The following is an 11,920-nucleotide window of genomic DNA, read 5'->3' on the forward strand; positions in this document are numbered from 1 at the left end:
AGTCTTGGGACTGGGACCATCTACGGGGCTATTAAGGGACATTAGTCCTTGCCCTGTCCCCAGGCCCAGTTACTAAATGAATTAACACATTATTAGTAAGATCACATATGTATTAAGAGGCAGGGTTCTGTTCTTGTCTAAGCACGAAATGTACCAAGAAACAATCAAGTTGATACTGCACCCAAAATTCAAAAGGGAAAACTACTCTTATAATAACATTATAATGCTTGAATTGTAAATGTGCCATAAATATTGGCACTCTGAATTCTACTGATGTTAATGCTTATTTCCCTGGATATGAGAAAAAAGAAACCCATGTTTGCCAGGAATTATGATGATATAGAAACACACAAACGCACGCACGCACACACACACACACACAATCCACACACATTCTATATTTTGGGAGCAAGGATGTAAGTGATCGGCTGTCATGTGGTATTTATTAGAAAAGTCATCTGAATTCACACTCACCTGAAGTTCTGTTGGTGTTTCTGGATTTTTCGTTAGTTCTTTAAGATTGTTGATTTTGGAATGTAGATCTTCCAATTTTAAGGCTTTGATTTTAACTTCAGACTATGGAAGCAAAGACACAGGCGAAAGGCATCATTAATCCAAAGACCAGCAGCCAGCTATGCTTGGCCTCTTGTACTAAGAGCGGCCAGGATGCCAGCGTCAAGCAGTCTTCAGAAAAGCTTCTACTTTTTCACAAGTGTGGAAAATGTTACCATTTATGTTCACTCTGAATAAGAGGGGTATGTGGGGTGGGAATTTCTTTCTTCCCACCCTCTTTTATTGGAAAAAAATCCCCTGGAAAAAATGAAACACTGACCAAAAGTGTTGAGTCAGTCAGGATGTCCACTAGGCTGTTATTTCTTCATTAGCAGTATTATTATCAGTTACTATGGCAACATTGAAGTCTTACAGAAGCATGCTAATACACATCAGGACTGCCCAGCTATAAAGGTTCCGTTAGCAGTACCCAGAAGACACACTTCAGATTAATATTTACAGAACCTTGAAGGAAAAATAATTTTGACATCTGATATGTTCCCTCCCATTCTTTGCACCAATAGTTAATGTCCGGAAGGATCCCAAACCAAGAATCATTACTGAGCAAAGATACACATAAACTGATAGTTTTGAGTTGCAAAAGAATATTTAATAAAAGAGCCCCATCAGCTTGAAAAACAGACCTTACTGCTTTGTGAACACAGTTTCCAATGTCCTGAGCTCAGAAAGCGACTCACTGCCAGGCCTGGTGTTCTTTTACAGAAACAGCCAGGCAGTTAGAGAACTCCTCTGCTCGGCTACACTCATTTCAAGTATGGTGAGAAGAAAGGCCCAGCAGTAGGAAGGACAGGGTTACGTACTGGGTTGGTTCCAGCATACTGATTTACTACCTGGCATGTCACATGGTCCTTTCAGAGAGACTCAACCTAACCACACTGAAGGGCTTGAAGGACACAGGCAGTATTTTCTGCAGTTGTCAAAAAAGGCTGATTTGGTGACTTCCTGTCCTACTAAAAACCATGCTTCAGTATATACCACTGCGGCAGGCCCTAATCATGATGTCACTGTCTCTGTGGAGAAGGAAGGCACACAGCATTTCATGGCATGCCCAGTGTCTGCTGCAGATGTAACAGACACCACAAATCCAAAGGCTTAGTGCATGCATGATAAGTATTAATAAACTATGATGTCTTTGAGACATGGTCTTGCTATGTGGCTAAGCTAGCCTCAAATTTGTAACCATCTCTCTGTCTCAGCCTCCCAAGGGCTGTGATTATCGGCTTGGTCCACCATCACACCTGGCAAAGATGATAAATTTCAACCGTTCATTAATTTTGTTTTCAATAGAATTTATTGAAGTGTAAGCTTATTTACAGTTATGCTCTTAGAAATATATTTGTGTGTTTTGCCTGCTGTATGTGTGTGAGATGTATGCATGTCTAGTGCCCATTCAGGCTAGAGAGAAAGTACTCGGTCCCCAGGAACTGCAGGCACAAATGTTTGTGAGGTGTTATGTTGGTGCTGGGGATTGAACCCAGGTCCTCTATAAGAGCAGCAGGTACTCTTAGCCATGGAGCCATAGCTCCAGGTCATACAATTCATTTTTTAAAAATATTTAATTTACCTTTAAAATTGTGTGTATGTCTATACATATGTGTTTGTGTTGTGTGCACAAACATGTGCTGTGTGTGCATATGTGCTTATGTTTATATTTGTGTAAGTGCACATAATTGCAGGTGCCTGTGGGGGTCAGAAGCATTGCATCCTCCTGGAGGTACACATTGCTGTGAACTTACCAACATGGGTGCTGGGAATTGATCTTAGGTCTCTGCAAGAGCAAGGTTCACTCTTACCACTAAGCATGGTCCCAGCCATTCAACTGGGTTGCTTATTATTATTATTATTATTATTATTATTATTATTATATTTTATGGTATGGGTTTTTGTCTGCATATAGGTCTGTCTGCACACCATGAGCGTGTATGGTTCCTGTAGAGGCCAGAAGAGGGGGATCAGTTCCCCTGGAACTGTTACAGAAAATTGTAGGCCACCATGTGGATAATGGAAATTGAACCCAGGTTCTCTGGAAGAGCAGCCAATGCTTTTTAGCGGCAAGCCAACTCACAATTTCTTTTAAAAAATGATTGTGTTTAATGTTGACATATGCAATTCCTAACAATTACTTTTTATGAGCCTGCCACATGATTCCAGTACAGATCACTATATGAGCTGTAAAATTAATTTTACCATCAGCAATAGCAACTATGTATTCACATGTGTATGTGCAAGGGCATATGTGCAGATCTATGTACCTGTGTATAAAGGCCAGAGGTCAACAATGAGTATTTTGCTCAGTTGTTCTCCATCTTATATAGAGAGGCAGGGTCTCGCACTTACACCTAGAGTTTATTGATCTGGCCAGTCTGACTAGCCAGCATGCTCTCAGGTTCCCCAGCCAGCCACTGATTCTTGGAGATAAGATTATAGGCAGACCAACATATTCACAGGCCTTTATGAGAGGTCTGAGGATTTAAGATCAGGGCCTCAGCAAATACTTTACCTGTCATAAACACCATGACCAAAAGCAACATGGAGAGGAAAGGACTTATTTAGCTTATGCTCCTATGTCAGAGTCCATCACTGAGGGAAGTCAAGGCAGGAACGCAAGCAGAAGAGGCAAGAAGCATGGATGAAGGATGCTCACTGGCTTGCTCCCCACAGCCTGCTCATACAGAGCCACCAGTGCAGGTGTAGCTCCTTCTACCTAAATCATCAATCAAGAGATGCTGCAGATGCCAATCTGGTGGAAGCAATTCCTCATTTGAGGGTCTCTCTTCCCAGCTGACTCAGTGTGTATCAGATCACCAAAACACTAGCCATGAATAAATTTCAAAACCAATGCAATACATGGGGTTGAAAATTGTTTAAAATAAATAAGCCAGGTCAATTTTAAAAGGTCAGGCAATTGTGGCTTTCCCCTATTTCCATAAATAGAGGATAACATGGTGCCAAACATAACCATGGCACAATGTAAGTTCTCAGTAAAAGATGTGTGTGTGTGTTTTTTTTTTCTGAATGAAGAACACTATGCACAAAAAGTTACAATCATTTTCTATTTGGGTTTCACAAAGGAAGGTACCATATTATCAGAATAACTGGACAGTTTATGGACTTTTTTTTTTCTAATGTTTGAAGTTCCTTGGTACATGTTGAATGAAAAATGTCCTCCCAAGTTTACACATTGGAAGACTTGGTGACCATTTGGTGGCACTGTTTGGAAAGGACATGGGAGCTTTATGAGGATGCCTTGTCAGAGGAAATACCTTAGTGGGGTTGGTTTATACTCTAGTCATGCTTTCAGGTTTCTCTGTCTAGTTGCTGTGTAAACAAGAAGTGTGGTTGGCTCACCTCCCACCTCCTGCCACTATGCTGCCTCTGCTATGATGGACCGTATTCTTGGAACCATGAGCCTAAATAAGCCCTTTCCCTCCAAGATGATTTCTGTCTGCATATTTAATCACAGCAACAGAAAGGTCACTAATACCAGTCCCAAGTAAGAAACCATTTTTAAAATGAATGAACTAGAGCCTTATTGGTGTTTTAGATCAACAGCGGAAGTAAGGTGACTTTTGTCTTATTTGTGTCTTTGGAAAGTAGAATGGGAAGGGAATAGGGACGCCACAAGAAAACCAACAGAATCACCTAACCTGGACCCTTGAGGGTTCCCAGAGACTGAACCACTAACAAAAGAGAAATTATGGTCTGGACCACCCCCCCCCCACACACACACACATATGTAGCAGATGAACAGCTTGGTCTTTATGTGGGTTCCCCAACATAAAGGGAATGGAAGCTGGCCCTGAATCTACTGCATGATAGTAGATCCTGTTCCTCTAACTGAACTGCCTCAGTGAGAGAATTCACCTAGTCCTGCAGTGACTTAGTATGTCAGGATAGGGTGATAACCCAGAAGGACTCCGCCTTCCCATGGGAGAAGGGGATATGGGCAGGGGGTAAGCCATGTGAGGGGAGACTGGGGGGAGGGCTGTTATCCGGATGTAAAGTGAGTCAATAAATACATTTTAAAAAATTAAAATTAATAAATTTTTAAAAAGCGGAATGGACCTAGAAATACCCATTTTTCCTCATTCTGTGAAATGATATGTCCCAGCCACTACATGGACACGTAGTCAGTTACCTCCAGTTCTTTCAGGAGCTCTTCAGCTCTGAGACTGTTGTTTAGGTTGCTGATGTTTTCTGCCAGCTTTGGGAGAGAGCTGTTGGACCATCCTTCGATCTCATCTTTCCTTGAAAGGACATCATCCCAGATGGACAGGCTCACTCTCAGCATGTCCATGTTTTCCTCAATTCTTTCTGAAACCTGGGAAAGAAAATAGGAGCCAGGTCATCAATCTGAGGTTTCCGGACCCCCAGTCCCCTACAAATGCTTTCTTGATAAGATGAATTATATTTTGACAGACGACATTTTAAAATAATTATTGTACATTAATTCGTTTGCCTTGAATGCTATCACATAGACTGTATCCATTGACGACAGGGTTGTTTGCATTCTGAGACATTCACTTTTCATTTGCAAGGGTACTTCAGAATGCACAGACACGTCACATGCACTACATAAGTCTATGGGAGCTGGGCGGTAGTGGCGCACACCTTTAATCCCAGCACTTGCGAGGCAGAGGCAGGCAGATTTCTGAGTTCGAGGCCAGCCTGGTCTACAAAGTGAGTTCCAGGACAGCCAGGGCTACACAGAGAAACCCTGTCTTGAACCCCCCCCCCCCAAAAAAAAAGAGTCTATGGGAACTAGGGCTCTAGGGCTCTGCAGGGTGACATTATATCTATTTTCTTTCTTTTTTTTTTTTTAAACTTATTTTATGTGTCTGGGTGTTTTGCCTGCCTGTATGTGTATGATCACACATGTATAGTGCCTGCAGAGGTCAGAACATGGGATCAGATCCCCTGGGTCTAAGGTTACAGACAGCTGTGAGCTGCTGTGTGGTTGCTAGGGATCAAATCTGGGCCTTCCTCAAGAGCAGCCAAGACTCTTGGGCCATCCCCCCAGCCCTGTACTGATTTTCAAAGCCCCACTCTATGTAGCTGATCTTTGCTACTTTGTAGCTCTTTCTTGCACCCTTCTCTCCTCTTTTTCCACCCTCTCAACCTCCCTTACACTAGATAGGAAAGAAAAAGGAAGATTGAGGTGAGAGACAAAAGTGAAGAGATCCCTGAATCTAATTTCTTTCCTTTGTATTTCTTCTTCAACCACGACTACCATCAAAGTGTAACCAACCCTGACTCTCAGGGCCCTAGCATTTTTACACCCTCTGAAAAGTTCCCAGAATTCCAAATGTCACACAATCCTAGAAACTATCTGCAGCTGGCAAAACCACGCCTCTGCTAGAGCATGAGGCAAATCACAGTCAGCTGCCGAAGACAGTCAGAAGCTGCCCCATATCTCATACCTGGTGTTAAAACCAAAGCACATTCTTATAATGTTTCTGTTTGTTTTTAAGACAAAATTCCAGAATTCTCAAAAATGTCATTACAACTATATGTAGTTTTATTTATAATGCTGTAATATATGGACGGGCATTAATTAGATTTCCACATTATCTTTGATATTAAAAAAAATAGCAACTGGCCATGAGGCTGATGAATGCTGGTGTCAAAACCAAAAGCCATGCCTTCAAACTACGAGACCGATGCTCTTTGTTGCAAAGCTACAGCCTCGATACTGCAAATCGCTATTTATTGTGATTTAGTTTTCTATCAGTTATGAATAAATTATCCAATTTTTATCCATAACTCCAGCATTTTGAGAAGGGAAACATTCTACGTTGAATTTGTCATGCTTACAGTTATTAAATGGAACTCCAGAAATCTGTAGGTTTTGTCAGACTAACTCATGTAGCTTCTTACTACCTCCAACTGCTATGTGAACATGACTTTTCCTCACTTTGGAGTTGATTCTAAAAAGTCCAAGTGGAGTTCTGTTCTTTGGTTAATCCTCTACGGGTTTGACTGAGGAACCTGTGTGCAAGCCACTCACGGACACCAGGGGGCGCTCTTACATCCAGCCACTTGTCCAGGGTGCTCTCCATGTCTGTCTTGACCAGGCTGAAATCGCCGCTGTGGATTTTTTTCAGCTCAGATAACAAGTGTTTACCTTTGCTGGTAAAACTATCCAACTCTTTCTGTTTAGAATTCATTTCATTCCTGGAAGTTTCATGCTGCGGACAAAAATGTTTCCTTAATTAGTGAAACAGTTAGTGATAAGGATTTAAAAACATTTGCCTCTAAGACGTAATTTGTTTGGCTTTAGGCAGAAATGAATAATTGTATATGCATACACACATATATATGTATGCATATGCATATGATGTATATGTGCATATAACACACCTTTACATATACACATACAAAGGCATATGTATATGTATGTATCATTTTCTTGAATTAAAACAATTTTAGGATATTCATATTTAAAAAAAGTTGAACTGTTAACAGGAATTATCTGCATCTAAATGTAGAAGCAGGAACTACTGTGCAGAAGAGCAAACATGTGAGCAAACACACTAGACCATTACATAAATTTTACCTTGGAAAACGCCCACTTAAGGTCCCCCTGGTCCTTTATGGTAGCTCTCATCACAACGACATTGCTTGCATCTTCCAGAACGTTACACACTGTTGACTTCAAGCTCTGATATTCTCTTACTAAGTCAATGAGTCCACAGCACTGGCCCTGGCTGTAATGATTAAAGAAAATATCTCACTTCTCAAGCACCTGGATAGGAGTGAGTTTCCTTGGATTAGACCTAATATATCATAGCACAAATGTGTTCAGAAACAGGTGTGGATACCAACCATGGACGCCATACTCCTGTTAGTTAATACTGCTTAATTTAAATCCAGTCTGCTCTCCAACTCAGTCTTACATGAGTCACCTAAATATTTCAAATTTTAAAATGTTTTTTCATGCTCCTCTCTCTCTGTCATAAGGTGGGGTGAAAGAAACCAATAACAGATAAAACCAAACAATATTTGGTGACGTGGTTAAGTTAAAAACCTGTTAAAAAGTCATGATACAAGCCATTCCCAATTTTGTTTCAAAGGCCTTTGTGTGTGATGTGATGAGGTCTGAGGGTCCCTTCTTTAAATGTGTGCAAATGAGTGTCCAGATATCCCAGCATCCTTCATGGAAGAGAACCTCTCCACTGAGGTGCTTTGCAACATTGTCAAAAGTGCAGTGACTGTGAGTAAGTGACTTATCTTTTTGTCTTATTGGCTCTCCTGCTCTATTTAATTATTCTTGAGCTTAAACAGTTGGTGATCCGGGTAAGGGAAGTCTTACAGTTCCATTTTAAAAATTAAAAAAGAAGAAGATAGCTATGTGTTCCTGTTTGTATGTGTATGCGCACATATATATGTGCAGGCCTGTGAAGGCCAGATGCCAGCACCACATACTCTCCCAATCCATCTCTGCACTGTTTTTCAGATCAGACTTTGTCACTGAACCCAGAGATTGCCATTTCAATGAATCTGGCTGTCAAGCAAGCTTCGGTAATCTCCCTGCTTCCCCTCCCAGTGCTGAGATTACAGACAGACAGACCTTCTGTTTTCTGTGGGAGCTGACTGCAGACCCCCACACACCCTCTGTTTTCTGTGGGTGCTGACTGCAGACCCCCACACACCCTCTGTTTTCTGTGGGTGCTGACTGCAGACCTACACGCACCCTCTGTTTTCTGTGGGTGCTGACTGCAGACCTACACGCACCCTCTGTTTTCTGTGGGTGCTGACTGCAGACCCCCACACACCCTCTGTTTTCTGTGGGTGCTGACTGCAGACCTACACGCACCCTCTGTTTTCTGTGGGTGCTGGCCTGGTACTTTTGATTCAGGTCTTCATACTTGGATACACAACACTCTTCCCACTGAGCTATCTTCCCAGATCTACCTTTTCACAAAATTACTGACTACTTTAGGCTATTTTTTTTAACATATAAAATTTAGAATCATCAATTCCATATAAAATTAAGTAGAGATTCTGTTTGGGATTGCACAGTTATAAGAAAACCCTCAACAACAACAATTTAAAAAACTAGCCAATTTCTGAGAGGTAGTAGTACACCCCTTAGTGTCAACCCTCTGGAGGCAGAGACAGGGGGATATCTGTGAGTTTGAGGCCAGCCTGGTCTGTGGATGGAGTTCCAGGACAGCCAGGACTACATAGAGAAACTCTGTCTCAAAGCAAACTAAACGAAACAAAAAACTAACCAATTTCAGTAAGTATTTCATTAAAGAATATATATGTATGTATGTATACATATATATATTCATTAACCACCAGGCAAATACAAGTTAAAAACCCGAACAACCTCTATGTGTCTGTAAGAGGTGACAAATCAATCAATCAATCAATCAATCACAGTAGTAAGAATAGAAAACTACGCATATGTCCTGGAGATCTCCTGCCTGGTGTGGATACTTTGTTGAAATTCCTTGTCAGTTTCTTAAGCATATGCTCACCAAGCAGCTTCACTTAGGTTAAAACAACCAAGAATGAGACACCCATAGATATTCAAGATGTGATGATTTACACTGGAAATGCATCATGTGACCATCAACAAGTGACTATATTGTCTGTGGTATAGCCAATGGAATTTGCAGCTGCATATTTAAAAACTGAACTATTCACACATGATGTAGGGAAAGAGATGAAAGGACAGATGTAAAGTGGACCAAGGGTTGCAAGGACAGTTCCTGGCATTTGAGAGAGAGAGACAGAGAAAGAGAGAAAGAGAGGGAGAGAAAGACAGACAGACAGAGACAGACAGAGACAGATAGAGACAGAGACAGAGCGATGAGGGATGAGACATGAGGGGGATTTCTATTGTTAGAAGTGACACTATGAAACTCAATAGCTGAGTCCACCAAATGCATTTGCCAGAGAATTCCATAGGGACAAAAAGGCCACAAACAGATTGGGAAAGGATCTTTACGAATCCTTTATCTGATAGGGGACTAATATACAATATATACAAAGAGCTCAAGAGGCTGGACTCCAGAAATTCAAATAACCCCATGAAAATAATGGGGTTCAGAGCTAAACAAAGAATTCTCACCTGAGGAATACTGAATGGCTGAGAAGCACCTGAAAAAAGTGTTCAAGATCCTTAATCATCAGGGAAATGCAAATCAAAACAACCCTGAGATTCCACCTCACACCAGTCAGAATGGCTAAGATCAAAAATTCAGGTGACAGCAGATGCTGGCGAGGATGTGGAGAAAGAGGAACACTCCTCCATTGCTGGTGGGATTGCAAGCTTGTACAACCACTCTGGAAGTCAGTCTGGAGGTTCCTCAGAAAATTGGACATAATACTACTCCTGGGCATATACCCAGAAGAAGTCCCAACTGGTAATAAGAACACATGCTCCACTATGTTTATAGCAGCCTTATTTATAATAACCAGAAGCTGGAAAGAACCCAGATTTCCCTCAACAGAAGAATGGATACAGAAAATGTGGTACATTTACACAATGGAGTACTAGTCAGCTATTAAAAACAATGGATTTATGAAATTCTTGGACAAATGGATGTATCTGGAAGATATCATCTTTAGTGAGGTAACACAATCACAAAAGAAGTCATTACATATGCACTCACTGATAAGTGGATATTAGCCCAGAAACATAGAACACCCACAATACAATTTGCAAAACACAAGAAAGTCAAGAAGAGGGAAGACCAATGGGTGGATACTTCATTCCTCCTTAGAATAGGGAACAAAATATCCATAAAAGGAGTTACAGAGACAAAGTTTGGAGCTAAGATGAAAGGATGGACTATCCAGAGACTACCCCACTCGAGGATCCATCCCATAATCAGCCACCAAACCCAGACACTATTGCATATGCCAGAAAAATTTTGCTGAAGGGACCCTGCTATAGCTGTCTCTTGTGAGGCTATGCCAGTGCCTGGCAAATACAGAATCGGATGCTCACAGTCATCTATAAGATGGAACACAGGGCCCCCAATGGAGAAGCTAAAGAAAGCATCCAAGGAGCTAAAGGGGTCTGCAATCCTATAGGTGGAACAACAATATGAACTAACCAGTACCCCCAGAGCTCGTATCTCTAGCTGCATATGTAGCAGAAGATAGCCTAGTTGGCCATCACTGGGAAGAGAGGCCCCTTGGTATTGCAAACTTTATATGCCCAGTACAGGGGAATGCCAGGGCCAAGAAGTGGGAGTGGGTGGGGAGGGGAGCAGGGCAGAGGGAGGGTATAGGGAACTTTCGGGATAGCATTTTAAATGTATATAAAGAAAACATCTAATAAAAAATAAATTAAAATAAAAAATAAAAAAAAAGAATGAAGTGTCCTAAGTTTTCTGGACACAGGCCTGGTTTGAATATAAACTGTGGAATACAGGATGCACTGTACAGGAAAAAAAAAGAAATTAAAATATAATGAACTCAATTACCAGTAATATAACAAAAGAAGTAAAGTTTAAAATTCTAATAGCAGCATCTTGCAGTGGCTGGTAATAATCGCTTTTAGGCACTCTTGTTTTGATAATTTGTTTTAAACATTAACTTCACACGTGTTGGCCATAGTAAGAGAAGAACTTTAACACATTTCTGAAGAACTGAAAGTTTTGATGTTCCTAGCAGGAGCTGGAACACCTACACCTATGGTGATTTAAAAAACAAACAAACAAAAAAAGCCATCTGGCTGTTGATCACACGTTAAGAAAGCAACAGGCAATTCGCAGCAGCAGCATAAATTGAGGAGGAAACTTTGAAAGCAGAATCAAGAGGCTTCCAACTCACTTTTCATGAATTTGTCTTCTAGTGTCGTCCCAGGTTGCCTCTAAGCCATTTATCTCCCTATCCACTTCAGGTGCAAATGCAACGTCCTTCTGGGCAATCTGTTTTGCTTTGTCTTTCAGCCAGCAGAGCTCGTGCTCATGCGAGTTTAGCTCATCCTCCAGCTGGTTGAACACTCTCAACCTGTCAAGTGAAAGGCAGCTTTAGTGGCAATATCCTGAAGCTGCCGTGGACCAGTACTTCCTCCTCTAGCTCCATGAGATCAGAAGGCACACATTCACACCACCAGGGGAACTTCCGACACGACAATCAAACTAATATGTATCAAGTGACAAAGAGGTTTTTCAAAGTCATTTCATAAAATGACTGTATCTCAGAAGATATTGAAAATCACCCTTACTTTGTTTTAACCTCTCACTGAAATTTTATCTTGTCTTCTTTGGAGTACAGGAGTTTTCAAAGAAGGCTAATGCTATGTAGTTGAATTCTTTTTTTTTTTTTTCTTTCTGCATTATCATAGAAAAATCTTTCTAAGCTCTGGGATGTGTGTGTGTGT

At 41.1% G+C, this 11,920-nt stretch overlaps 1 protein-coding gene across 21 annotated transcripts in view; it reads right to left on the reverse strand.

Annotated features, from left to right (window-relative positions):
- Syne1 (spectrin repeat containing, nuclear envelope 1) overlaps positions 1-11,920 on the reverse strand; it is a 530,501-nt gene that overhangs the window by 291,022 nt on the left and 227,559 nt on the right. For all 21 annotated transcript variants that reach the window (NM_001347732.1, NM_001347711.1, XM_017314047.2 and 18 more), the window contains 5 exons: positions 11,368-11,547; positions 7,130-7,280; positions 6,603-6,761; positions 4,712-4,894; positions 475-576 (listed from right to left, as the gene is read on the reverse strand). In NM_001347732.1, the coding sequence (NP_001334661.1) occupies positions 475-576; positions 4,712-4,894; positions 6,603-6,761; positions 7,130-7,280; positions 11,368-11,547 (775 nt within the window). The remainder of the gene's footprint in view (positions 1-474; positions 577-4,711; positions 4,895-6,602; positions 6,762-7,129; positions 7,281-11,367; positions 11,548-11,920) is intronic.

This window comes from Mus musculus, chromosome 10, assembly GCF_000001635.26.
Source record: "Mus musculus strain C57BL/6J chromosome 10, GRCm38.p6 C57BL/6J".
Taxonomy (NCBI): domain Eukaryota; kingdom Metazoa; phylum Chordata; class Mammalia; order Rodentia; family Muridae; genus Mus; species Mus musculus.